General features: G+C 36.7%; 6 protein-coding genes across 6 annotated transcripts; all 6 read right to left on the bottom strand.

The window, feature by feature from the left end:
* Positions 1–12: 12 nt before the first annotated feature.
* Positions 13–9,391, bottom strand: LOC114527120 (vascular endothelial growth factor receptor 3-like). The gene is made up of 10 exons (XM_028548737.1): positions 9,020–9,391; positions 8,354–8,475; positions 8,153–8,201; positions 7,791–7,940; positions 7,564–7,643; positions 4,515–4,593; positions 3,758–3,841; positions 3,450–3,536; positions 1,655–2,873; positions 13–1,544 (listed from the first exon to the last, which is right to left on the bottom strand). The coding sequence occupies exons 1-9, from the start codon at positions 9,254–9,256 to the stop codon at positions 1,671–1,673; spliced, it is 2,091 nt and encodes a 696-aa protein (XP_028404538.1). The 5' UTR covers positions 9,257–9,391; the 3' UTR covers positions 13–1,544; positions 1,655–1,670.
* A 767-nt stretch (positions 9,392–10,158) lies between these two features.
* On the bottom strand, positions 10,159–12,403 carry LOC114527186 (potassium voltage-gated channel protein Shal-like). The gene is made up of 2 exons (XM_028548829.1): positions 11,261–12,403; positions 10,159–10,958 (listed from the first exon to the last, which is right to left on the bottom strand). The coding sequence occupies exons 1-2, from the start codon at positions 12,346–12,348 to the stop codon at positions 10,700–10,702; spliced, it is 1,347 nt and encodes a 448-aa protein (XP_028404630.1). The 5' UTR covers positions 12,349–12,403; the 3' UTR covers positions 10,159–10,699.
* A 301-nt stretch (positions 12,404–12,704) lies between these two features.
* Positions 12,705–14,945, bottom strand: LOC114527195 (G-protein-signaling modulator 1-like). The gene is made up of 3 exons (XM_028548840.1): positions 14,044–14,945; positions 13,646–13,730; positions 12,705–13,420 (listed from the first exon to the last, which is right to left on the bottom strand). The coding sequence occupies exons 1-3, from the start codon at positions 14,633–14,635 to the stop codon at positions 13,288–13,290; spliced, it is 810 nt and encodes a 269-aa protein (XP_028404641.1). The 5' UTR covers positions 14,636–14,945; the 3' UTR covers positions 12,705–13,287.
* A 108-nt stretch (positions 14,946–15,053) lies between these two features.
* Positions 15,054–20,642, bottom strand: LOC114527194 (serine/threonine-protein kinase OSR1-like). Its single transcript, XM_028548839.1, has 17 exons — positions 20,555–20,642; positions 20,382–20,494; positions 19,751–19,859; positions 19,497–19,638; positions 19,228–19,283; positions 18,739–18,848; positions 18,488–18,589; positions 18,102–18,238; positions 17,824–17,872; positions 17,578–17,643; positions 17,266–17,364; positions 17,011–17,059; positions 16,723–16,876; positions 16,484–16,536; positions 16,073–16,141; positions 15,810–15,883; positions 15,054–15,452 (listed from the first exon to the last, which is right to left on the bottom strand). The coding sequence occupies exons 1-17, from the start codon at positions 20,631–20,633 to the stop codon at positions 15,378–15,380; spliced, it is 1,536 nt and encodes a 511-aa protein (XP_028404640.1). The 5' UTR covers positions 20,634–20,642; the 3' UTR covers positions 15,054–15,377.
* An 856-nt stretch (positions 20,643–21,498) lies between these two features.
* LOC114527305 (tachykinin-like peptides receptor 86C) lies at positions 21,499–22,458 on the bottom strand. Its single transcript, XM_028548965.1, has one exon. It carries the CDS (start codon positions 22,456–22,458, stop codon positions 21,499–21,501), a length of 960 nt encoding a protein of 319 aa, XP_028404766.1.
* An 807-nt stretch (positions 22,459–23,265) lies between these two features.
* Positions 23,266–27,191, bottom strand: LOC114527251 (agrin-like). The gene is made up of 7 exons (XM_028548903.1): positions 27,160–27,191; positions 26,578–26,721; positions 25,984–26,202; positions 25,015–25,236; positions 24,457–24,504; positions 23,931–24,002; positions 23,266–23,809 (listed from the first exon to the last, which is right to left on the bottom strand). Exons 2-7 carry the CDS (start codon positions 26,627–26,629, stop codon positions 23,712–23,714), a joined length of 711 nt encoding a protein of 236 aa, XP_028404704.1. The 5' UTR covers positions 26,630–26,721; positions 27,160–27,191; the 3' UTR covers positions 23,266–23,711.
* Between the last annotated feature and the right edge of the window lie 286 nt (positions 27,192–27,477).

Raw genomic sequence — 27,477 nt, 5'->3', positions numbered from 1 at the left:
AACATTTTATTCTCGTAATGATTTCATATAGTACACATTTTTCTGCCTCGCATGCAGTGGTAAATCTATTCATATAAATATAATTTATATTTAACAATATTCATTTTTCGATTTCATATAGCTAACTATAGTGCAAATTCTGGGGCTGGTAGAGTGAAAGGCGTTTAGCGTAAACGGCGGATAAGTTCAAAATGGGAAACAAGATTATATAGTTAGCAAGATGTATGGCTTATATCCACTGTTCAAGTTGAACGCCAATCGACCAAGCGGCCCCGTGCAAGAGCTATAAACTATATATGTATAGGTTCATTTTAAACTTGTGTTCAGCGCTGAAGAAATACAAGATGTTCGTGACAAACGAAGTTCATTCACGCGACATGTCATAAAGTTTCAACAATAAGTGCAACAAAAAATTTAAATACGATGTATTTTGATCTACTTTTAAGCCTTAGCATCAACCCAAATTAAGGAGAAAAATATTCAAATACTCTAACATTTTGAAATTATTTCCGATTAGGTGCATTATTATGAATTACTAGTCTGACGGAAGTGTATAACGTCTTTAGGCCTGTTCTGTACTTCGAGGTACAGTATATGAGGTAATCTTCGCTTGACCAGATTTTAGTTAGGTTACAATAAATTCTAGTTGCCAAAAATGGTCCTGAGTGATGTATTCGAATATTTTATATATATCATTAGGGTACAATGTACCATCAGGGTACAAGTCACAATTCTGTTATTTCATTCGAAGAATTAGACAACGAAGTCAAATATGACGAAGAATGAATCAAATCATTGCTTAGCGCCAGGTAAGTACCTTGAATATCAAAATTAAAAATCTCGACTTTCTAGCGCGAAAAGTGAGAGCTTTCAAGCACTTGGGTTTTCTTCGCACTGTTAGATTGAGATTTCGGGATTTTGGTTTTCAATGTACAACCTTCTTGACTAGCCGCATAAAATTCACGATAACTATGGAGTTGTATAACATGCACGTCCAATATATAAAGTAGTGCAGGATTAATTGAAGTGTGTCTATGGTGCATGAAGGTCAAGTAATTTATTACAGCTAAATATCATGTGAAGACATTTTTACGCAAATCGCATTGATTTTGTAATTTTTGAGTGAATTAATACCTCGGTTAAACAATCCACGAAACGTAGCCAGGGTCTTACTAAGGTTTAGGAGCGTGCTCCAAAAATGATTATTCATATTTCCCAGCTTCTTTATATTACTTTAGAATCTAATCAACAATGGTCCATTATAGCCATCACATATAGTACTGTCTAGATTTAAACTTTGACAAACTCCAGCAAGGATATGAAAGAGATATCCGGCCAGAAAACATATTTTTTTATTTGCCCCAGAAGACACTGGAAAGATTGCGTTATTCTACTGCATGCGGTTCTTGTGCCGCTGCGGTCAAAGCGTCAAGGATTAGATTTGTGTGTTGACTCAACTCTCACGCTATTTCAAACCACCTTTTTCAACATTCAACGTTGTGTCACAATCACCGTTAACCTAATGGATGTTGATTAGAGAGACCCTGTGAGACAAAAAAAATCAATCATTAAAGACTGAAACATTCAGAGAGACATGAAAGTATTCCTCCGTACAACAGTGTGTATACCTAAATCAATACACTAGCTGACTTACCATATGCAAGCATTTTCTACACGTTCTGTTTCTCCTTGCCACGTCTGTGAAAAAAACTGAAAATATTCCAATTTCGTTTGTGTTTGGTTTTCTGAGGTGAATGACGAGGTGTGAACGTTTTTGTTCTATCACTAGTTGTCACTTTCAATGCTTCGACATCTGACTCCGAGAAACACCTCGGTAATTGCTTCATTTCTTTAAATCCATTCATATCCGTTCTTTGTGAACCTTTAATACTCTCTCGGAACGACGATCCCGACCAAGTCATTAAATATGGATCATCGTTTTCACAACTACTTCGGTTATCTGCGTCTTCGTAATCACCTGTACATTCAGAAGGAGGATCACTCGGCCTTCTTTCGGAGAATGAAGTTCTACTTGAGCTTGCTGTTGGCGTGTGCTCATCGTGGGTAAACGAACTTCTTTTTGGTGTAAACGATCCTTCCGGGAACTTTCCGTCTACATAGGAGCTCGTGCATGAGCCTGGAGTGCTCGCACTTGCACCAGGACGATATGTAGTCACAGGTGTTGACGCATACGATCCACTGCCATTCAACTTTGCGGCAGAGAGATCAGCAATATCAGGTTCAAAAGATCCTCTTGGTAAAACATTTTCGCTAAAATGCGCGTCACTCGCACTTCTCTCTTTATGTGTTAATAGTAGCGTACGAAAAGACCGCAGCCTTGGTCTGTCATCAACGACATCGCCATACGCCGTTTTTGATCGTCGTTTCTTTCGTCCATCAAATTTATGTTTCTTCTGTGCATGTAAAACCCGATTGAAGAATCCTGCTAATTTACTTGGTGTATTTTTAACCAGATCTTCGGTATCTACATGCGGTTTGAAATATTTATATCTCAGACCTGCGAAAAAGGAGTGGCGTTTATTGGAATGTCTTGTACGACATGGGGTTAGATCCACGTTTGATTTATTCTCATCGTCTGTTTTGGGACCATCCGTTGATCCTCCGTTCGTGATCGTCGATGTGCCATTTTCACAAACACAATCCTCGTCACAAGTTGGAATGTTTTTTATTGGTGTCTCCAGGCTTTTCTTGGAGTCAATTATCCAGTCTTCAATGTTGGCAGACATACGTTGACCACAATTACGGGTGTCCTGAATTAATACAGTAGGTGACCCTATAATTATCTCGAACTGTCGAATATAGTCCAAAAATTTTGCAGTGACTTCAAACGGAGGCCTTGACTGTGGATCAACCTGAAAGACAGGACAAAATGAAATAGGTATCATTCATATTCATTTGACTACGTAATGCTATAATAACCTTTAGTTTTCTTGCATTAATTTGTTGCATTATTATTGCTGTACATAAGACCTTTTCAACCTCTAGAATTCACCTGTATCATCTAGTCTAGCTTTAGTCGCACAGGGACAGGGGGGTGGTGAAGCACTGTGGCAGTAGCCACATAATAACAATAGAAAGCGATGATTACACGTGTTCATGTTAACGGACTGTAAAGTAGTAGATTACAAAAGGAATCGATCACGCAACATGAATAAATGAATATACCCCCCCCCACCAATTAATGATGCTGATCACGCCACTACACTGTGACGTAGCTGCACTGCACTGTGACGTAGTTTTCGTATATCATACACAAAATGAAAGAATCATAGAATTCAATAAATTGTTCTATGATTCATGTATTACTAGAACTGAAATCTACCGCTATGTTTTACATGTACTAATTTTATAAACCCAGAAAATCCCGCTATGTTTTTACATGTTTACTTCATCGTTACCCCTGCAATAAGAGCACAGCCACAGCGTACCTGACAGCAACACACTGCTAACTGCAGGAATTCAGGAGGACATCCTTGAACTGACTCGCAAAATTTGTCCACATCAAGACCAAAATGCTGCGTGAACAGAAGAGACAATAATACTTATGAAACATTGTGGTCAAAATATTCAAGTTAAAAACAATCAAAGTTTAATAAAGTTTCCTCGTCAATGAGGTTTTCTATTCAGCCACCAGCATAGATACTCTATATGACTATATATCTCCAATCTGAAAGATCCTACGGTTATCTAGCTATATAATGCGCCATTGTTATTCGGCAAATATATATATACATACATTTGTTCTTGGAATTTCATCCGGGCTTGAATGAACACGACCAATGATCTCACACAATATTATTCCATAGGAGAATATATCGACCTAAAAAAACACAATGCTTAACCATAAATGCAAGTGGAAATGCTACTTGATTATTATGAGTTACAACACGGAATGCATACAACAACAGGAAACCTACAACACACTACAGTGAATAACAAAGAGATAGCTAGGGTCTGAAAATGGTGGATATGGGGTGGATACCCTGGAGTGCCTTTCAACCGTCTAGCAGTAACACCCTGTAAATGGAGCTGCTAGGTAATAATTTAAATTATAATATAGTTTATATCACCATATATGAACTGTTACATAGTCTCGCCCAGTGTGTGTATATCAGCTTACACTGTATACGAAGGGTAATGAAAACAGCCAGCAATACAGCGGAATTTGTGATAAGAATTAAAATATTTCACTTTTTATTATTCATTAAATAGTTCAGGCTATATCATAAAAACAATAATATCATTCGTTTCCGTCTAATATGGCTGATAGCCAACTCAGCTTCGTCTCGACAGCTATCAGTTCATATATAAGACTCAAGTTCATGGTATAATTGATATAATATGCTTTGTTGCAATCAAACAGACAAACACTAATAAATGGCTGCGACATTAAACCTGCGAAGAGGTTCAGAGAAAACTATAGAAAAACACAATCTTGGCAGCTCTTGGCAATCCACTAGCATTGATTTCCGTCACGATGCTTGTAAACTTACAGTTTCATTATATTGGTCATTCCTTAAAACTTCAGGTGCCATCCAGTAGGGAGATCCAACAACATTTAGTTTCTTTTTTCTGGAAAACAGAAAATTCAACCAATTTTAAAATTTTTCTTTCTCAATGACAAGAGGGAAGTAGCTATGCGTTCGGGTTATGCATGCATGCTATCAGGCGTGACTTCATTGCTAAATAAAAATTCACTGATCAGATCCAATGGAATGGACGACTTATCTCCTATATTTGCTATCTAACAGAAGCAAGCAGGAAGCTTAGTTGAGACAAGTTGAGAAATGAAAATTGGCTCGATAGGATTAGGGTTTCGTTGAAATTTTTCATTATTTTCAACAGTAGTCCAAGCGTTTCCGGACTTTTCCTCAAGGAGACAAGGGCCCTAAGAGCGACGTTGCCGTCTTGAAGTGCAGAAGTCGTAAGCCGATATAACAAAATATGCCGTTTGAATTTGATAGTGTAAACGAGCATGAACTATAGGTGACAGAAGTGAACTGTTGCAAGTGTCGTCTATAACGACGTGTTTGTAACAAAGATTTCAAAAGAAGATTAAGAAGGACGTCATGGTTGACGTCTCCAGGAAAACAAGCTTTTGCCATTTTACGACATTGATGCATATTTTGTCTAGTGTCTGGAATAAAACATGGGGACGCAATTCTAAAATCGGGAGAGAAAATTGGAGCTAAAGTCTAAACGCGGAAAAAAATATATACTTCTTCCAAGTCAAGAAGATTAGGCCGAAACTAGACGCAATAAATGAGGCATTTCAGCTTTATTGCTTATCAATGTGTTCGGTGCATGAGAAGAACAACGTCTGATCATTTTTATGAAAGCAAATCAAACATAACCCAAAGATAGTAATCTTATTGGAATTTGTGCAAAAAAGGTTGTCTGTATTACTACACTTGATAATTACAACCCACTGAGCCATGTTTTTACCACTTTGTTATCCTTTGTTTACGAAAGCGGCCACAAAGAATCCAACTAATTATACAAACCAACACTTAATAGACAGGAGTGACAAGCACGCTGGTGATAGATAACGACGTACGCCAGACTGTTTATAAATTTTCTGTATATTGGTCGTTTAGTCTTGTAAGTATTCATTTCAAGACGCAAAACCGTGAGAACCTTTCAAGGAGTGTAAACGACAGCTTAGTGCAGTTTAGAATTGTTTGATGTAAGTACATTATTAGATTTTGGTATTTATTTAAGTACACAAGCGCGAATAGCTTAATAATATTTAGGCTAAGAAGTGAAAAATGGCCGACTGAAAGGTTATCGCCCTCCAGCTGTTGTTGTGCAGACGTCTGCATGACACAAAGCGTGCGTGCAGCTTAACTGCAACTGCAATGCGTGCATGCATCGTCACCTAAGTCAGTCACTGCCGTAAACCAAATAAACTCGGTGATAAGTAGAAATATCGCATGATTTTAATATAGAAAACGCAATATTTATCAACACTCCTTTATCATTGGAAGATCATTTTTCAAACACACTTGTCATTCTAGGTATCAAATATCGATAACCTAAAACATGAAATTAAATTCCCGTCTTTCGTCTTAGTTAAGAAAAATGCATGAATATCAAACTTGAAAATACGCATTTATATACATGCGGTAAAAATTTGTTTGCCTAATTGCATTCATTTCAATGAGTTGTCGTGATTATGTGAATACACCAATAACAAACAGCTTAAGTGCAGACAATAATTAAATACAAGTTGATTACTTCAAAAACGTGTCGAGTTTCTGTGGGAAACACTGCTGCAAATGTAATTCATCAGGTTAAATACCTGATATTGTTTATTAACAGCCCATTTGTGATAGTTGCATGCATGACCTCCTAACATTTGAACAGATTTTAATACTCGCCACTCTTATATACTGTATTCTCTTGTGACAGTGCTTAGATACAAGATATATATATAGAGAGAGAGAAATTGAGAGAGAGAGTAAATTGTGGCAAATTGTAGACTTGCATGTCAACTGTGAGAGAAACATGAAGTTTTCACCAACCAAAAGGCAAGGGTGAAACTCATGATAAATCAAAGGTGCTGACTACTTGTTATAAAACTCCACTCCTAATATGTATATTTTTAATGCAATAAAGTGTATGTAAAGGTAAATGACCATGAAATTAAAAACAAAATTGCACAGGAATTCTAAGACTCACAACTTTGACTTATAAGCAGAAATTACTCTCGATCAGCAGGAACATTTGCATTACTGTGAGCATGCTAGGAGTAAGCTTATAAAGGCTGAAGAGTCACTTAACACTGATAAGACTATACCCAGTGAACTTCACCTTACCCTTTATTCACTGTTGACCCAATGGTCTGTTTTGTGTGGTCCTACTTATATTCATGTGTCATGCAGAAATGTACCAACACTTACAATAAAATATAGAATGAAATAAGCAAAGATAAAAGTATATAACAGCATGATTATAAATCCTTTCATATGTCATGTTGTGTAACATCCTAACACCCACATTATAAAATTGAATTTTCCTCAATATTCATCCTATATTTTCCTGTAAATTTTAGGGGCTAAAATGTAGATATTTTATTAAAATAATCCAATATGTTAAATAAAGTTTTTTAAAAATCCATTAGAGTTTCATACGAGCATACTTAAGCTCTTTCTACAAGTACTGTGTCAAGGCTCTTTTAGTCAAGAAAAATTCACCAAATATACTGAAGATCTCAAGCAATGAATGTTGTACCTTAGTGGGGAATTGTTATTGTTATTAAATATTATTGTTCTACTGGATCCATGTTTGTGGATATGTGAATACTGTATACAATTTTTTGACCTAACTAGAAACTGCTGCAAAAACATATTTAGGGCCTGCATGAAGTTGCATATTCTTACAACCTTAACAATACAATGTCTGATAAACAAAAATCCAAATAAAATTGCTAATTAGAACTGTAATGGAATGTAATAACAAGTTTCAATTAATAACTAGATCAAAAAACTGACTGTCAAAATAGATCTAATGATATTTATTTTCTAGGTATGTAATCCTTACCTCGACGGAATTTTAGCAGCTAGCCCAAAGTCAGCAATGACCGCTGTGTAACCATTGCTTTCGTTTGAAATTAGTACATTCTAGATAAGAGAAAAACAAATAAAATTTAGTTCAGATTATTCAATATTACAAACACTTATGTTTGTCCGTATGTTTATCTTTTAAGAGGCGGAAACAACGGAATGCAATTATATTCACGCAGTGTCGCGAAAATTCTATAAACAAACCTTGGATGCTAAGTCGCGATGGATTACCCCAACACTGTGCAGATAGGACATGCCTTTCGAGATATCGTGAGCGAGTTTCATGCGTAAAGACCACGGCAAAGCTTCTCTATCGTCTGCAACGACATCTTCCAAATTACCAACTTCCATATACTACAAACGAAAACGCGAAAAAAGCTGATAGGCCTTGTATATCAAATTGTCAGTTGAAGGTTATTGGAACTAAATAGTTTTTCCGTGTTTACTGAATAAATAAATGCGCACAGTCTGAAAAGTAAAACGAGATCAATATTTTATTGCTATTTAAAGTAGATTCATCGATCACAAATTGAAAAGTAAATTGTATATTATGTGCAACTTCTCACCTCAGTAAGTAAGTGAATTCCAGAAGTGTCGAGACAAACGCCTAGGAATCTGTGAAGGGTAAATGACAATTATTAAATGCTTTTGCGAGCACGCATTGTCTTGAGCGTTTCGACTCCTGCGGTGACTGAGCAAATCAGACAAAGTGATCCGCAGTGCTATAAAACAAATTTGACAAAGAAAACGAGAACTCTCGAACATGCCTCAGTATATTGGGATGTTTCAAGCGAGCCATAAGTCGTATTTCCGCACACATTAGTTTCATTTTCGTCACCTTCTTCATCGCCTTCATTACCAAAACTCTCCCAGTATTTAATTCAATAGCCTAATGAAAGTAGTTTTACAACAATCAGTTACTTAGCTAGAAGTTATAATAAACAAACAAACACTAACCGGTATGGTGTAGAGTACACTATATTTCGAAAGGGATTTCCGCAATAGGACAATATATGCATTTCAGTTGTCTGTATAAACGTTCAGCTGTCTCTACGCTACCCTAATAGGCTCGCCTAAATTTGGCTTTATTTATCTTAAAACAAGTCGTTCATTTAGGCTTTTATGGGAGTAAAACAACATTTTTGCTAAATTTACTAGTTTTACGTAGAGTACACGCATTAAGCATATCAATTCGATACATCAATTCCACAGGATTACATTGTAGATTAATTTTTTGCGCTTAATTATTGTATACACGATATGTTGCATATTTTTTAGATTATTACTACATCTGCAAAATACATTTCCTTATCAACTCGTGCTATTAGCGCTGTACTAGATCGCTGAAGCATTGTAGCATCTGAGAACACTTATGCAACACCACATTGTAAATAGACGATTAGAATCATATACCTATAGCATATTATTTCTACCTTGTATATATCTCCAAAGAAGCCATCTCCTATTTTCTCTAGGGTAAAACTATCTGCATAATATATCTTCCAGTCATTGACATCGTGTGATATACTATTGACAAAACTGTCAATATCTACTTCTTCGGTGTCGCTATCGTAAGGCCAAGGATCGTCTTGCACATCTGTCTCGGTGTCTTCTTCGACATCGAGTGTAGAATGCCGGCTATCACGCCTAGCTTCGCCGCTTTCAGCCATACGTTTCAACGCTTATAACCCTTAATAGATTAAAACTGCCCATGTCAATGAAAACAAACTGAAAGAGCAGTAATATCTCACTCTCGAATTCGAAAACCACTAGCAAAGCAAACAAAAAGCTTCGTCTTCCCCTACTCGTTCCATGCCTCAGAGGTGCGTGGAGGCAGCGTGGAGCGTGGATTTCGTGCAAATTTCACGGCTGCTTCGCGTGACCGGAAGTAACTCTCGGTGTGTTATAGTTGGTTGCCAAAACGTACAAAAATATCTTTGTACACAAAGAGAAAACTAGTAAACGAATCGAAAAGCAGTCGAAATAGCAATTTGGGAATAAAAGTTACTTTATTCTCGAAACAGGTACCTTTGCTTTCATTAGGAAAAATAGGCGGACGGGGCGAATGCCCGCCCCAAATCCCATCTCCTCCATCCCTGTTTTTTCCCTCTTGCCCTTAGATCTTAGAGCGTGTCGGCTCCACGGCCTACAAAGATGTACCTTTTTGGCCCCTCAACCTATTTTTGTGCCCCCTCCCTAATTTATGGGTCAAACACATAACTTTATGTGGGTCCCCCAGCACTGCTTGAAGAGCGAATTCTGGGAAACGTGAAGTTATGAAAACGCCGGGAGCTCCAGAAAACACCACAGAGAAAACAGTTGCGAACTGGAAAATGTTTCTTATTTTCTTTAAAAAACTAAAGTTCTTGCTGAATTCTGCCCCCCCCCAGGCATTTATTGGAGAGGGGTAATGCATCCCCCCTACCCCATCCCACACCCACATACCTAGAAAAATTAAGTCTGAATCAACAATGATATTGAGAACGAGAATGAGTAATCTAATTGTTTTAGAAAAAACTCGTAATAAATAAAAGACTTTGAAGTGTCTCGACTATTTATGCGCAAAAAGCTTGTTTAAAATCGATGTGGAAGAGGGGATTCTAGTTGATGGATTAGGCGGCGGTTATCATAAGGAGGCGGTTACACTAAGCAATTTATCAGTGGCGCATTCGAATGGTGGTCAATAATGCAGCACAGGAGTACGCCGCCATTGGCACTGATACTAAATTGCACATTGCAACCAAGCACAAGAAATAACTCAGGTCATCGAGTCTTTCGAGTTGACAACCATTGGAAGCGTCACGTGAAACCCAAGGATTGGTGGCTGCATTTTCTCTAAGAGCAGAAGCAGCTAGTAGTTTTACCAAAGTTATTAGGAAAACCACAATACAACATTAGATTGCAATAAAAATAAATCTATTGAGAAACGTCGTCGCAATTATTTCATCATGCTTTAGCATTTTAGTGATAAACCTCCATCCATGCAATAAGCGGACAATTGGCAATTAAACTGAGCTCTTGGACTTGGCTCTCTTGAGATGGAATCTTTTTACCAGACGTGCCAAAACTATTGGTTTGCCTTATCCCAATTTATCCCAACATATACACGTTGGTCACGTGGCAGTAGCAATATTACCAGCTGTACCACGTCGCGTCCGTTTAAACTGTAGACTATTACGACGAGGTGGTTTTGTTTTAAGCATTCGTTTTAGTCTCATTTCTAAACGGTCTTCTGTCAACTGAAGATGTTGTTGATGTAGTAATTTGTCTTCGATGAAAGGTACAGGTAGTGAGACTATGAAAACAGCCAATGTGAGAAATAATGCTGAAATAAGTTTACCACCAACACTAACAGGAACCATATCTCCATACCTACGAAAACAACAACATAGTTGCACCGGGAGGCTAAGACAGATTTACAAGAGACAGATTTATAATGCAATGTGTATGGTCTGCCAGTTCAAAAAAATTACTAGTCTATGCTATTCACACCACTAGCTTATTTGAGCATGCATGGACAGTGATAAATTTCAATGCACCAAAATTCTTGCCCGCCCAGGGAAATGGTACAATTATATAGGCTTAAGATACCTACATTCGCTAATAATTATTGAAATCAGAACTGAGAACATTTTACCATACGGTGATGTCCGGTCTTGTTGGTCAATACCTACCCTAATGTTGTGCCTGTGATGATAGCATACCAAATAGCCAGCGGTATATGTTCGAAGGTGGTATCGGGAACACTCTTCTCCAAGTAATAAACGCAAGCTGCAAACATGATTGTTCCCATCGAAAATATGAAGCAAAGCAATCCAAGCTCGGCAGCGGCATTTCGAAACGTGATGAGCAAAGTCTTTAACCGTTTTGAATTCTTTAGCAGCTTAAATACTCGAAAGACACGAAATACTCGTAAGATAGAAAAAGATTTTAGCTCAGGTTCATACTCCTCCAGCAAATCGAAATAAAACGGCAGGATTGCAAGAATATCAATAAAACTTTCAAGGCTTTTAACGAAAGGTTTGCGATATGGGACAGCATATAGTTTAACAACATATTCTACGGTGAATATAAACGCACAAGCTCCGTCTGTATAAAGAAACAAATCGTGAAACTCTTCAGCACATCTTTCACCACTGGGACAACGAATTGTTTGACCTACAGTTACTAACAGACTTAGTGCCACAGCAACAACGATAATATTATATACAGCTCTGCTAGCGCGTGTTCTTTGTGGGTTCTCAAAGGTATCCCATATGCTTTCACGTATTGTATCGAAGTGAGTTCGATTTACTCGTTGTCTTAATCTTTCCATTGTAGTAGCAATAACATTTTCAGCCTCGTAGGAATCGTTCATTTCGTTCCAACAGCACGAGTCAAAACCATCAAAGGGAATACCAAAAAATTCAAACTCTTCCTTAAACGTCTTGCTACACTCATAGTAGGAAAAATGTAATCTACCTGTTCTGTAATAGTTCAATATATGTCGAAATATACTAGGATCTCGATCGAAAACGTACTCTCCGGTTGTTTCATCCAGAAAATACTCTCGCTCTTTGCTTCCTAAAAGAGTATCTGGATGTCGAGAGAGTGTCGCCTCCCATGTTTCGTAGCGGCGTCCAGACACGACAATCACGACTCGCTTATTTGGCAGTGTAGCAGAGGGTACCGCCGAGAGCCTTCTTCGGGCCAGTGGAGCCATGCCTAAGGCTGAAGCCTGCATTACCTGAGGCATCCATTCCTTGCCTGACTTTCCAGCCATTGGCAAACCTTTTCTCGTACACTACTCAACTACATATTACGATATTTATTTTATGTTTATATAGAAACTCCTGTAAACTTAAGGGACACCAAAGCACAGCAACGGGTAACCACAGTTAAGTTCATTAAAAATTCATTCACTGTTATGATTACACAAATTAACTGAAAACAGTTTAACGCTCAAAATAGTATATTTTCAACAGAGTGATTAACCTTTAGATAGGTTTTTTGTCTACACATTGCCCAGTTCTAAACATGAACGATGTTTTCCAAAGGCAAGAATGGATTAAAACGAATAGAGAGGCATTCGTATATGCAAGCGTTACCTGCCATACACGTCTGATTCAAAATAGGTTGCAGTTGTATGCTTCTATTTGTGTAGTGTAGTCATTATTAGATTTCTTGGACAAATATCTCGACAAACTATCACTGGTATTCAGAGTGTCCAAAGTAGTTCAAACACAAATTAAAGTTCATTTTGAAATGCCTTTGAAACACGAAGTGAAGTTAAAAACCGCAAACGCGTTTCTCCGGTTATATATCCCAGTCTTCAACCTTTTTTTTATAAAAACATTTAATATGCACTATTTTTAGAAATACTATCTTCATACCATATTAATTTATAAAGTAGTGTTACAATATGGATATGCGTGTTTATAATTGTTGTTGTCTCGTTGGAAGGTTTCGAAGAATAAAGGTCTCGTTGGAACTTTGAGATTTCCGGTTTTAAAACTGCTCAGCTGACGCGATTGGTATTTGGTATAATATCGTTCATCGTGGACCATCGTTGTCGCTCTAGCGTCCACAGGAACTGATTAATTTTATGCCTTAATGAATTGATGCAATATTTTATGATCATTTTCATTGTAACGACAGTAAAAAATGATTTAAGAAGTTCTTTTCTTTCGCACTATGCATTTTTCTAACATTTTCTCAGCAATTATTTCTTCCCCTTCTCTTTCTCCTTTTTATCTTTATCCTTATTTTTCTTTTTCTTAAAAGGTGATTTAGGAAGTCCTTTTCCTTTCCCTTTTTTTCCTTTCTCCCCGTCTTCTTCCTCCCCTTCTTCATCGCTAGAATGAAATGGTTAATCGGTTAAAATAAATCTGTGAATATTACTTTCTATGTCTTACTTTCTTAGCATGTACAATTAAAAATACAAATTATATTTTTTTTCTTCTAAGAGTAGTATAAAAGAGTTGACATTTTCGTTCACAAGCTACAAAGTGTGATATGTTTATGGTTAATAATATGATCGACTAAGAACTGATAGCGCCATGGCTAATGAAGTGACATACTCAAAGTTTGTGGCAAGATTTTCAAGGTCGATAAAACCATCATCGTCTTCATCCGACAGGTCATCAGGCAAAGTATCTTGAATACCTGGAAATATATAAAACAAAATCCGATCATGCTAAGATTCTCGTTATGGAGATACCACAGCCTCGTTCCCAGGCGCTTTAAATAAAATAAAATATAGGAACACTACAGACTTTTACATAGATCAGTACGTAAATGATGATGCAATGAGGAAATTGTCCACCATAGTAATTATAATAAGGTAATTATAATGAACGAAGTATATTGTCAGATCATTGCATGATGATGATGTTGAGATAGTTGAGATATACACGTATATTGAATGCAGTAATTTCCTTTCGACTATTATACTTATCATCCAAAAGTAAAAACATACGTAGTTTCGATCTGAGAATATTTAGCAATTCCCCATAATAGAAAAGGCTTTGATCAAGATCTTCTTTGATTAAGTACATTGCTCCAAGACTGACACACGCTTTTCCTTGCCCATGTAGATCTTCTAAATCCTTTGCTACGTCATAGCGTTCTTTATGCAGTTCTATAGCTTTGTCTGTGTCCATGAGCATTTCGTAAATATTAGCCATGTTATTACATATCCTTGCTTGTGCTTTTCTGTCTCCACGTTCTTTACTTATCCCATATGCTTTCTCGAAGTAGTAAAGTGCCATTGGCAGGTCCCCCGTGGCCTTATATACGCAAGCAATATTACAATTAGCCCGCCGTTTTCCCATGGAGTTTTCAGTTGCCTCAGAGAGCTCAAGATGTTGCTGATGATGGTCTAAGGCTTTCTCGTATTTGCCAAGCTTGTGATACGAAAGACCGATGTAACTCAAGGCTTCCCCTTCTTGTTCTTTATTTTTTTCTTCCAAGCTTATCTCATGGCGTTTTATTATATCTTTCATAGTCATTTTAATTTCATCCTCCGCTTCTTCGACATATCTAAATTGATTTGGATCGTTCGGTTCCATCTCAGGAAATGCCAATAATCAGTTCCTCCGCAATAACGAGGCATACACGAAGGCAGGTAAGAATACAACAACATTGCAAAGGAATATTTTAAATGATTTGAAACCTGTTACCAGATTAATTATTAATAAACAGCCAGTATAGTTTGTTTCCGGCCTCGGAACAGCAAAGGTTGACTTGTTAATTCGTATTGAAACTTTCACGACAAGTGAATGCGAGGAATCAGAGTCATGAAGATTGTTTAGTATCATTATATTATAACTCAACGTAACGACATATGTGGTTGGTAGCAATATGCACAAACTGTGCAAATGTAGCGTGTAACACCTCAAAGTAGTCGATCCTAAAAATTGAATGTCATCATATGAACATTATTCCACTTCATAAAACAATACCGCATAATTAGTAAGAGATAAATGACCATCAAAAAACCGTTTCCAACCTTCCAGAGTTCCTCAGTTTTATAAACATTTCCGATTGAGAGTATGCTTGCGTAGTTTAATAGAGTAGGAAATGGGAATAAGAATTTTATTTAACTGCTCCTTTACTACTTATAAATATTCAACATTGAAGAGGGAACCTCTTATTTCCTGCATTCCATACCGCCCGGCATATACAAACAATTTCAAAAATTTATCACGTTTACCTATAGTTTAAGCAAATCGTCTCAAATATACATTTCATTACCACTAATGATGATTCAAATGTACAAATTTTCATACAAAATTACCATTTTATTCAATTCTAATTGATAGTTAATTGCGCAAACCCGATTAATGTTTTCTCGTCTTTAGTTTGACCAGTTGGAATTGGAGAATTCTAAAATGAGAACAATAAATACAGTGAAAAAATTGAATTGGAATTCACCGAGATATATAACTAATATTGTATTTAAAGGTTTTCAAAGGGTCTTAATTTCGAGTGGAATCATACACAACTCGATTCAAGCCAGGAACAGTTGAGAAAAATAGTCAACTATCAGTCCTCCGGCAGGAATCGAACCTACGCGTATGCGATGCCGGTGCATGATTACCTACATCGAGTGAAGTGCCACAAAATCGTAATTAATATTGTATTCAGTTCAATACGCGAAAGTAGGGGAATAAGCACGATAATACCGACATTATTTCAGGGTATCAGGAAATGTATAAAGGAGTATATATTGTATATCAGTACCAGTTGAAACACCATGAATGCTGGATGACGGTATGCAGACGGATTTAGGAGCGCCTTTTCTAAATTTGCAGCGACTATTTAAGAAAAGGATATTTTAGAATAGGAAATAATTTTAAAAGAATTACAATTTCATTAAATATGTGACCTTTACTAGATCAGATTTAGAACGTGGTGTGAGAGAGTAAAGCCAATATCTCTTTTACAATGTGATTAAAATAAAAAAATATAAACTATATTAAAGATACTTTACTACATGTCCCTACCAAGTATCGTATCCACACCATCAATAAGTCCAGCGCTCACTAATTCCTGTGCAACGCCTTGTGGAGTATCTTTAAAAAAGACAATCAAATTCAATAGACACCATTATAAAGAATCTTCCTGGTTAAAACAAAGTTGTATGTACAGTAAGAGACTGAAAATATTCTCGCTACAAATATTATATCCCCGGCCGTTAATAGCTACATTCGTTTTCTACCAGAAGGAGAAGTGTTGTTAACGTGAATTAAGCAATATGTTTGCATGGTTAGTGTTATCATATTACCATGCTACTGATCCGGTCTATATGAACTAATGACTAAGTGGAGAACAGGCGTTGAAGGCAAACCAGGTGTGTGGTCAGATGTGCCATTCTAAACCCGGTATTCTTCAGATAATTCCCAATCCCAACTTACCTTCGCCGTGTTTAAAATCAAACCGAATATCGTTGAGTTCATTTTTTATATTTCTAAAAATAATTGAAATTCACAGAATCACGAAATATATGAAAGAAAAATGCATTTGCAAGACATTACAAATACAGTAGAGGAGTACACATACATGTAAGAAAGTTAAGTAACTGAATACGAGTGATGTTCAACAGGATTTTTCTGTCACTCTGAGATGATCTTTTAATAATAATAAACAAGTGTACCTTAAACGTAAAGTAAGATTTAGCGCTGGTTGTGAGTCACCTGTCTCAGCAGTTGTTGGGGGAACAGTTGCAGTCTCCTCACTTGGTGGTTTCGTAGGACTTTTAGGTGGAGAGGGTGTTGGGGCGTCTTTCTTTTCAACAGGTGCTGCTGACGCTAAAAATGAATGGAAATGAATCGTCTCATCTTCTACAAGTTTCAACAATTAATTCAGAGATAAATATCGGTAGTCTGTTGCGGAAAACAGTGAAAAAGAAAAAGAGTGGATTATATAGATACTGTTTTCATACCAGATGGTTGGGTTTTTTCATTATCAGGCACTTCAGTCTTCCGTTCTTTCTATAAAGAATCGATCGGTCAAACATTAAAAATACATTTTAAAATTAATCTTGAATGTAGTATTACAGTACCATTTTCATTGTGAATAAATGGAACCAAACAAGTTGAAGTGCAGTCTGAAATATGTCTAGTCTCGAGTGAAAGTTGCCTTAGATCGCTAACTCCCGTACTTATATTTACTTTGAATAATTTTGTATTGACATTACCAGAGTTTTTGGTCGTTCTTCTGTCTCTTCGTCTGACCATTCCCAGGAGCCGTGGGTATTTTTACGAAGACGACCACTTGAACCTGGCACTCTCTTTACCTATATCACAGCAACGAGAGCAATGAACTATTTTAAATTATATGTATTGAAGTTAAAAAAATACTGGGCTGAAATACTGTAATCAAAATAATCTTTGACGTTTTTAGGGCACGCTCTTTGGCTGTCATTGAACAACTCGTTGAAATAGAACAGTCCAGAGGGTCTGCAGTGATTTATAAGTCACTGGATGAATACTGACACCGCATACATTACCTTTTGAGATCGTTCACCAAGTGGTGGTGCAAGTGGAAGTAGTGTTTCCTTCAGAAACTCTTTACCCTGAAGATACAGTTAAATAACATGCGATGAATAATGAAACTTTACTCATCAAAATATTCTGGTTTGAAAATTGACGTTAGGAAAGAGAATTTTCGCCCTGAGCCTTGTTTCCAGAATATAATATAACACGTTTCGAGAATTTTCCGACGTCGATCTTCGTTGGTTAGAGATTTCACTTACCCGGGCTTTCTTAAAGAAAGCATTCTTCAGAAGTTCAGAAGCGTCAGGCCTGGGAGAGAAATCACATATCATAAATAACGAGAATATACACGTAACCAACTCAAACCTTGACCTCGCAACTATCTCGCTAGCAAAGACCCCCTCTCCTCCCCACCCTAGCTTGTGTGATTGTTTATTGTACCAAGACTAACAAGAGTTGTATTGCATGTACCAAAAAAGATTTACAAATAAAAACACGCAGGACAGATTCAACAACAATGGATCGATGCGTACTGCACCTATTTTCAGGTTCCTTTTGAAGGCACAGACTGATCATCCGTCGAAATGGTTTGGTATATTTTCTATAGTCATCGTTTTTGCTGTCAGAGATCGTTTCCAATGTCGGTGGATCATTTTGTAGCGTTAACATGAGAACCTAATCATTTAAAGTAGGTTTAAAACACGCTAAAGAGTAAATTGATTGATTATAGTTATTAAACAATAACTGCATCTTTTTTGAATAATTAGAATCGTATTATTCTGAGAAATCAAAATTTCAAAATCATAATAATTGTATGCGAATACATACGAGTAATTACAGGCGGTTTTGCACGCAGCGGAATGCTTCGTGATAAACAATCTGAGCGATGAAAGACAATATTACAATTTTCCTAGAGATGCTTACCTTCATTGCTGGAAACTTCGCATATGGTGCAGTTCCCGTCGCCAGTTCCATCGCCGTGATTCCGAAGCTCCAGATATCAGCTTTATTATTATACGCAGTTACCTGTATTTTAAAACACCCAACTTGAATGAATTTTGGGCCTTGCATTGTTATGAGCAGGACTGATGCACAAACTCGACTGGACATTACCATTAACAAGAATAAAGCAAGATTTTGCAATCTTAGAAATCGGGAAAGATGGAGGAGGATACCTGCTCCATGACTTCAGGCGCCATCCAACATGGCGTACCAACAAACGTCGTTCTTTTCTCAGGTCTTGTTCTATCACCATAGGAATATAAAGCAGAACTCACTCCAAAATCTGGTAGAATTGACATCAACAGAAATAAATTAGTGATAGTTGATGATTGGGATAAAAAATGTTTGTCCGTTTTAAAAAGGAAGGTAGCGCACTCTGACCAAGGCACTAAAGGCTGTGGTGTTGTATTGTGCAGTGATTACTACCACGATGTTTAGTACCTTAGAATACATCATATAATGGTGCGGTATCTTTAATGCATGGACAAACTGAACAAACATATTAAATCATACAAGGGAAAGGCAAGGCCGAATTATCTCCAAATTATCTCTTCTCTCAATTGTAACTATGACTTAAGAAACTGTAAAAATCTCAACTATGACTTAAGAAACTGTAAAAATCAACAAAGAGTTTAGTTTAGTTCAGTTCAAGTTATTCATACCTGCAACTTGAACTGTTCCATCAGTTCCGAGAAGAATATTGCCAGCTTTAATATCCCTAAAATGTTGTATCTTTAATATTCAGGATGTAAAATATCCAATATAATAATCATATATGGATTTTTTGCCATAGATAATATTTGAAATATTTTAAAATTTGCAAAAATCATATAAAATAAACCAGGCCAAACACCACCGATCTTATTTCAATTCTTTATAGTTACTAGATACTATATTTCCCTCTCTATCTATTATATAAATCATTTAGCACCTGTGAATTAATCCATTACTGTGAAAATAGTCCAATCCTTTAAGAACTTCTTTTAACACTGTCGCAATGATAACCTCATCAAGTACCCCTCCTTGCCCTTTACCTAACTTTATCTGATATCTGATAACATCCAACATGGAACCTGTTGTGGATAAAAAATTCCCAACATTCTTGTAATTATCTCAAAATAATAAATAAAGGATAAATCAAAACAACACTCTAAATCTCTGAGTAGCACCAAAGAAACTATATACCTCCATCCAGTAAACGCATGACTATCCAGAGTTCTTGTTTCACAATAAATGAAGTGTAATAATTGACAACATTTTCATGGTTGCATTGACACATAGCACCAATCTCTTTCTGAAAAATAAATGGAAACTCTAGTCCTACAGTAGGAATGTTAAGCTGGGGGGAAGGGGAGGTAGAAATGTGAAGCTAGGGGGGGGGGAGATGAAGTTGGGCCAAGAGGTGTAATATGACAGATCTGAACAGAAGGCAGAAAAAGTGTTTATGCTGAGAACAATATTTCTAATTCGAAATCTTCAACAGGACAACCAGTACTTGCATCTTGCTAGTGAGAATGGGATTCAGTCCTATTTATAATTATAGTAGGTGACAAGATGTTCTTTATATGAGGTCTGCACACCCTTCTGAAAGTGTTACAGCGCTAAAAAAACTTTCCTAAATCATCTAAAATTAGGAAAAATAATGACATGATATATCTCGCTCGATATTGTCACATTGTCATTGATAGGTTTTTAATTAAGTTAATAACCTTTTATTGTTGATCTTTAATTAAACATTATAATAAACACTAGTAGTTCAGCATTAAAAACCCACAACATAGCCTTCATATTTATGTATATACAAGAGATATTATACCTGCATCTCATCGATACTCGCCCCACATAATTCTAAGTCAATTCTTTTAACAGCCACTCTCTCACTTCGTGGTATGCATAACGCTGCCTGCACAACAGCAGTCGCTCCATATCCTGAGATACCAAATATATATTAGTTTCTTTCTTAAATGACGAAAAACCAGGTAAACGTACCTATGACTTCTTGAAGTTCATAATTCTCCGCAGTATTTGGCCAGTTTTTCAATGAAGCGTTCCCAGACGTCGCCGCCATGTTTTTCTCTTCCTGTAACCGTTGGTATACGTCATGTTAGGTTCAACGTATGACGGTAGCCTGAATATTTTGGGAGGATGAAAAGTTACCTTTCTTGGAAATTATCTTTTGAGGAGTTCTAAGGAGTAAGAGAGCCTTAAATTTCAGCAACGAGTTCCTTAGACTTATCCCTGATTCTGATTAGACTGATTAGACTTATCCCTGATTCTGATTAGACTTATCTCTGATTCTGATTAGACTTATCCCTGATTCACGCCATTGGCATGGCCTGGTGAATAATTTCCCCCCATAATCAACTAAAGCAGAGATTTTACTTCTTTGAAAACAAACAGCTAACTTGTTTTTAAACACCCACCTGAAGTAATTTGGATCGGACAAAAATTGAATCACACGAACAGATCTTATCGGAGGTAGAATATACCATATGCCGGCTATCTGGGTAAAGCCTGGTTTCCATATGACGCCGACCTGTCGCCGACTCATTGTCTGTAATCATCCATGGAGAAAATGATTTCAGAAAGACAAAAGATTTCACTCATCAAAAATCACCGACAATAATACTTTACCGACGTCGGCGTCATATGGAAACCAGGCTTAATCAGTCAGTAATTTTGACGGCATAGACGGGGTAATAAACTCGGGCTTCAAAAATGAGGATGAAATTAGAAATTAGAATGCAATGGAACAACGTTCATTGATGCCAAAGTTGATTGATTTTTTAACTTTATTTAATATTAAAGCCGCCTTGCTGGCTGCTGCAATGAAATAATCATGAATTAAAATATCAGGTCTAATACTAAATAGTAAGCGCGATTTATCGTGAACTTGTGGCTGTACTGCTTATGTACTTGTCTCTATTAGTTGATCACCATATCGAGGACTGACAGCAGAATAATTTTAAAATATGCTGAGTAAAAGTTCCTCTTCTGTTAGTCATCCTGTAGTACAAATACGGATTGACTGATGAATTAAGAACTACCAGCAGCTGAGTTATGTACCAAATTTGGTTCGAAATCTTGCTTGTTTTCCTCATTGATGTAAAATGGTCTATCGTGCGCATGACAATATATGGAGTAAAACAACAAACGAACATAACCCACAAGCATGTCAGTAACTTTCGTATTTGCCTTTCATTCCTTAGCATTCGAGATAAATTCCTGTCGTTGGAGGCCATCACAGTTTGATTATTACTCGAATGTTGTCGTAGACCTCTTGTGATCTTTTTTTGCGAAACAATCATAACTGATACAGGCGCAAAGAAGAGTACCGTTGCTTGGAAGAGATAATATATTTGTCGAGTCCTTACTCCAAAATTCGTATTGCTGCAATGCAAATTTCCGTTTCGCCCTGCGACAGTGTAAGCATACGCCAATGGAGAAGAAAGAGTTAAGCCAGTGAGCCAGATATAGATGATAGTTTTTTTTGTTTTTTTTCCTTCATGAAGCATCTTGAATGGATTATTAACTGCTTTACTTCTAGTGTAACTTATTGTTGCTATGGTTAAAGTAGAAACAATGTAAGAGAGTTCAACTAGCGTTCCGTGTATTTTGCAGAATACTTCTCCCAACATCCATTCATTATGAAGGTATTCTAAACCGTTAAATACCGTTAATGTTGTGAGTAGAAAATCAGCAGTTGCGAGACTTAATGTATATCTATCAATGGCCGTGTGATGTCGCCGTTTGAGGTAAAGAAGTGAATAAATGACGAAACCATTCCCGAATTCCGACATGAGAAACATAGGAAAGTAGAGAGCAGACATTATAGGTAACATTGATGTTGATTCAGGATTGATAAGTGGTCTATCTGCAGTTTTGTTTGCCATTGTTGCTATATATCTCTTTGGTTCCCTTTTATTAATTCATTGGTTGCATTTTTAAACGTGATAATTTTCACATCACTTCTCTCTTTTTCTCTCGCAGTTTTATTTTTCACTTGTTTCTCGTTATGTCACTTTTGTTGTGCACATGCAGATCGACTCATCTGACTTCTTAACGCTTTCATTCCTCTGTGAATCTTGCTTCGGTGCTTCGAACTTTAAATTATCTCCTTTCGTCAAACGCCCGCAGAGATCCGCGCATCAACCAAGATTTTACACTGCATGCATGCAGCTGTGATTCCCTGTGACCTATTCATTTTGCTTGACTAATTATATTGACAAACTAATTATGAATTTTTTAAAGCTAGATGAATATTATGTTTGTTCAGTCTTTCTAAGTCAATAGTAATTATAGTCAGTGACAGTGACAGTTTCCCTTTAAAATCTATTTTCTACATATTCGTCTGTAAATGATGAACTATAAAATACGAAAGCCCTTTCACAATCTCAATTTAACTACGCCTGAAGTCTTCCTCTTTTATGTATTCCGCCTTGGGTAATATCCTGCTGTACTCTAATGCATGGACTACACTTTTTACCTTCTATACTTAACAAATAGGACACTGTTTAGTATTGTTCTATAATAAAAATGACGATAAGAGCTTGTTTTCCAAGTGCGTTCTCTATGTTGTAATTACCATGATTATATTTGTAGTTTGATATATTTCAGTTTGATAGTGTTCATGTGCGGTGTGCCCACTCTATACCCGGGAAACCTCGGAAGCCATCAGCAGTACTAGCAATACTATACACATTTTAGCAATAACCAGAGTATATAGGAGTTTCGAAATGTTAATGGTAGAGCAATAAAAACATATAAACACGAGATATACTTCCCTGGGAGTGGTGAGGCTAAAGTTATCACGCTTGGACTTAACGACGACATATTCCGGGCAAAACTCAGTTTAAATAGCTTTTATAGTTTTAGCTTAATAATAGCCCTAAATACATACGCTATGTACTCTTTACTTGCATACGAAGACATAATTCTGTCATAAGGCGCCATCACAGTTGATTTACATGGAATGTTTACCCAAGGATATTAGCTGCCATTATACATACATTAAAGAACCGTATTACAAAAGAATATTATGATTTATCATTTTTACTGTATTTTGATACGCGACGTTATCGTTTTTTGTTAAAAAATGCTAATAGAACGGTGCAGTTTTTATCTTCGTGAAGCCCTGGTAAGAAAGCTAGGGCGACCTGCATCGACACATGAAACAGCCATTGCGGTGTTGGTAAAAATCCACGCCATGTACACAAGAACATGAACTTTGAGGACAGATTTTTACTAAAACACGATTGAAAACGAGTTTTAGATGAATGTTGTGCAACATAAAGAATGTCCAAAATATACACGATTCTGGCCTTTTCTGCCAACTATGCAAGTTATTTATAACTTATCACATTACCACATGTTGGGTAGCCATTCACTTCTCGACATAACATGTAATATGGGCACAAATTCCAACGACAGAATCGTTCTAACAATACAAATGCACGTACGAATAAAGCCTGGTTCACAAATAACCTATGAATTGGGAGTTCTGAGAAAGTTCTGAGATAATTTCGCGCAACTGATTGCTTTGTCCATCGCAAAATGATACAGTGGAACCCAAAATTATTCTTAGATTTTTTTTACAATTGGCTCCTAAGAATCGCTCCATAAGATCTTTTGTATTTTTTTCTGTATTTCGCGCAAATGACTTCTGACAAAAGCGATCTCTGACACATTAGAGAAACAAGAACCTGGCTTCAAAATCTGGGATTCTCTTTGTCTGAGGTCACTAGTGCGCAGAATACTTTGCGTCATGGGAGAATAATGCGATGGGTCCTGGAGATAGCACTGTAGTTGAGAAAAGTTTGTGTTGAGTGTTGACCTCGTTGGGTGGAATATTTTGGAGCACAGTTCTTCTAAAGGTGTTAGTTAATACTCACTTCTTGGTTTTCCTGGCGTTTTTGAAGATTCTAATCGTTGTGACACGACTAGCAAAGTGAATGAAGTAAAAATCATTAATTGGGACCAGATATGACGGTGTTATTAAGTTTATCAGAACGGTGTTATTTTCACATTCTACCGTGCAACAATTGAACCGGACGAATTTGAGCGTTCTCGAATTCGTATAACTAAATGACTTTAAAGTTTATTTAAGTCAACAACATGCAATAACAGCATGGAACATCTGCGGCTTATTCAGTTAAGAATTTATCACTAAGATGAGGAATGATGAGGATCATATCAAGGAATTTGACAAAAAGATTGTAAATCATGGACTTACTCTGGGTTGATCTATTGAGGAGATCTTCCCCGGGCACAAGGTTCAAGGCACACAGGCTTTCAGGGCACAGGGTTTTTAACCACCCAAGGTCAAGCAACTTTCTGTCCTGTCACCTTTGAGAACCATATGCAACAGTCGGGTATATTTTAGGGAGAATTATTATACTCAAGCATAACTGCATGTTGGGGAAGACCCATGCAGGACTTCATCTACTAACCGGCACATCTTCCTCGTCTTTCTATGGGAATTCTCGTATTTTCTTGGCACGACCTTACTTTCCAAAAACACTGATTGAAGTATGTTACACCATTCTTGCCACAAATAGGTCTGGGGATACTGGAACATTGCTTATAAGATGGGCATTTGCATTTCCCAACCATTTTTGACGAGACACGACATTCGGCAAAATTTTGACAACTGACGTGTGCGCAGGGAAATTCTAAAAATTTAATAAGCGAGAGGCTTTTGTAACAAGGTCACATATGAATGATATGATAATTTATTTCATAATATGAGCCAGTATTCACGTCAATTTTAAAAAACTTAATTAGCATACGTTGATTACCATGATTATATGTAACGTTTTCAATACGAAGCAGAACTGAGTTATATCAGCCTATTTTTCATACTGATGCATTATCGTTTAAAACTGATTAGGAAATTCTTGTGCTATGCATGTGGTTTGAGGTTTTCCCAGAGATATGGTCTTAGATAACACGTAGCCTTGTCTTCACTACAGACCTAGACATGCATGCAAGTGATGCATGGCCTAGACCTAACATTGAACTTGATTTTTAAAGTGCACTAGTAACACAATCAAGTGACTCAGATTTTCAGGTCAACGATTCGCCGAGGTGTGTTTACACAACAAAGTTCTAGTTTTAAGCTAGATCAACTGGCCAGTGTTGGGTTCGTGTAATGTATACATGTCTACAACAGACAGCTATAAATACACACACAACATGTGCATGATGTTTCAAACCACAGGTAATCACATCACACGCAGTTGTCTCAACCACATGACGTCATCACCTCTGTGTAACCGCAGACATTGGTGGGAGTTTTTATACTGATCTGCATTTTCGCATACAGTGGTGTGTTTACCCTACGAAAATCCACTAATCACTTGCGACGGTGTTGAAAGATAAATTAAAAGAAAATTATTATTGGTCACTACATAACTTACTACACAAGCCAATTGAGTGAACTCTGACATTTTTCTTGAGTCTGCAAGCAATTGCTTTCAAGGTACAGTTATTCCTGTAGGTTACTCTGTCTGTTCCACATAAGAAAAAATGTTGTTTTGGACAATCAAACAAATTTTGACAAATGCATTTTGGTGTGTGCATCTTCGTGACAATACATCTGCTGTGATACAAACATTTGTGATGTTGACACGGGTTTACTGTTGAAAAAGGAAACAATTTGTATATATATATTATTATACAGTGTACGTTGCATTTGGGTAGTGATATAGACCGCTTGCATGCTTTCAAAGTAAATCAATGCATGGACCTCAATCAAATTTCCTGGTTCGGTAAAGTGATTCTAAGTTTACGTTGCTTTCAATTTTTAGACTAAGAACTGATGAAAAAAGGGTTTATTAAAAAATTTGAACTTTAGCAAATTGCATGGTCGGGTAATTTAATCCCAGTCTATAGCTCATTTTTTTTTGGTGGTCAGTGGTCAGGCTAGACAAGTTTCACAATTGATTCTCAGCCTCGGGTAATTAAGCGTTTAGCCTTATAGTCACTCAGAGTTGCATGTTAGCACCGCCTACCTTGACTACCTTGTTTACACATTTCACACGTATACGGGCAGTATCTTCGCATCCATCGACGATGAATTAAGCATGAATCCTTTATTATATTGCAATATCTTGGCCAGTAATCTTTGCAGAGTCCGGCAGTTGTCCCTTTAATCCCTTGCATCGAAAACAAAAGATATTCTTAGTACTTGTGTCATAATTAATTAGCTCTATAGACTGCCTAAAGTCGGGTTTCCATTCGGTACAAAATGTTGAGCGATCGATTTTTTGAGATTGCTTTCCTTTGGAATATAGACAATCAGCCAAATCAGGTATATCTGATCCAATTAGATGAACTAGACTGAACACATTTAAAAAAAATGCGATCACAAAAAAACAATCACGCGGCCGTGACACGGCCGTTTGCACTGAATCATGAAGTCCGTCTCCACTCAGAACAGTAGTGAAGATCAACCACGTCCACGATTTGACGATTATCTACAGACGACTTAATTTAGACTGATTTTAGACATCTGGGCCTAGCCAATTCCTTTTTTCTTCAATTTGTAGTTCAATGTTAAATATGTTTTTAGTTTATATAAAAAAAATAAATACCTGTCAGAAGAGCTCCATTATATTTTGAAATAATGAAGTTGAAAACCTGGATAGAATCAATAAGTCAGGAAATCACTTTTTAATCCGTGAATGGCCCGCTTATAATTACACAAATATATGTGTCAAACGAGAGCAGCATTTTTCGAAAAACATCTTCTGAAATAAACATTAATATTTATTTTCAATATTTAAACACATTGTTTTATATATTGTGATCATGAACTGTGAACAGAAGGATTAAAATTAAGTAGTTGGGTTCCACTGTAATTTTAAATGCCAACACATGTATTATTTGATACGTGCGGCAACAGCTCTTGT

This window comes from Dendronephthya gigantea, unplaced genomic scaffold (assembly GCF_004324835.1).
Source record: "Dendronephthya gigantea isolate DGI-Jeju-01 unplaced genomic scaffold, DenGig_1.0 000043F, whole genome shotgun sequence".
NCBI lineage: Eukaryota > Metazoa > Cnidaria > Anthozoa > Malacalcyonacea > Nephtheidae > Dendronephthya > Dendronephthya gigantea.
Note: the sequence above shows the minus strand (reverse complement) of the source record. Positions and strands in the feature narration are given on the sequence as shown.

What these genes read in the sequence shown, in the direction of transcription:
- LOC114527120 (XM_028548737.1), bottom strand. Translation starts at nt 9,256, where the DNA reads ATGGCTGAAAGCGGCGAAGCTAGGCGTGATAGCCGGCATTCTACACTC. An exon ending in TCTTTGGAGATATATACAAG is followed by an intron (nt 8,476 to 9,019) that starts GTAGAAATAATA and finishes TACTTTCATTAG; the next exon opens with GCTATTGAATTAAATACTGG. An exon ending in TAGCAGTGTGTTGCTGTCAG is followed by an intron (nt 2,874 to 3,449) that starts GTACGCTGTGGC and finishes CCTGTCTTTCAG; the next exon opens with GTTGATCCACAGTCAAGGCC.
- LOC114527194 (XM_028548839.1), bottom strand. Translation starts at nt 20,633, where the DNA reads ATGGCGGCGACGTCTGGGAACGCTTCATTGAAAAACTGGCCAAATACT. An exon ending in CATGCGTTTACTGGATGGAG is followed by an intron (nt 19,639 to 19,750) that starts GTATATAGTTTC and finishes TATCCACAACAG; the next exon opens with GTTCCATGTTGGATGTTATC. An exon ending in TGATTTTAAACACGGCGAAG is followed by an intron (nt 16,142 to 16,483) that starts GTAAGTTGGGAT and finishes TCTTTTTTAAAG; the next exon opens with ATACTCCACAAGGCGTTGCA.
- LOC114527251 (XM_028548903.1), bottom strand. Translation starts at nt 26,629, where the DNA reads ATGCGAAGATACTGCCCGTATACGTGTGAAATGTGTAAACAAGGTAGT. An exon ending in AAGACGAGGAAGATGTGCCG is followed by an intron (nt 24,505 to 25,014) that starts GTTAGTAGATGA and finishes TCACTTTGCTAG; the next exon opens with TCGTGTCACAACGATTAGAA. An exon ending in GAATGGCTACCCAACATGTG is followed by an intron (nt 23,810 to 23,930) that starts GTAATGTGATAA and finishes ATCGTGTTTTAG; the next exon opens with TAAAAATCTGTCCTCAAAGT.
- LOC114527305 (XM_028548965.1), bottom strand. Translation starts at nt 22,458, where the DNA reads ATGGCAAACAAAACTGCAGATAGACCACTTATCAATCCTGAATCAACA.
- LOC114527195 (XM_028548840.1), bottom strand. Translation starts at nt 14,635, where the DNA reads ATGGAACCGAACGATCCAAATCAATTTAGATATGTCGAAGAAGCGGAG. An exon ending in TATTCTCAGATCGAAACTAC is followed by an intron (nt 13,731 to 14,043) that starts GTATGTTTTTAC and finishes ATATATTTCCAG; the next exon opens with GTATTCAAGATACTTTGCCT. An exon ending in AATCTTGCCACAAACTTTGA is followed by an intron (nt 13,421 to 13,645) that starts GTATGTCACTTC and finishes ATTTCATTCTAG; the next exon opens with CGATGAAGAAGGGGAGGAAG.
- LOC114527186 (XM_028548829.1), bottom strand. Translation starts at nt 12,348, where the DNA reads ATGGCTGGAAAGTCAGGCAAGGAATGGATGCCTCAGGTAATGCAGGCT. An exon ending in ATCACAGGCACAACATTAGG is followed by an intron (nt 10,959 to 11,260) that starts GTAGGTATTGAC and finishes TTGTTTTCGTAG; the next exon opens with GTATGGAGATATGGTTCCTG.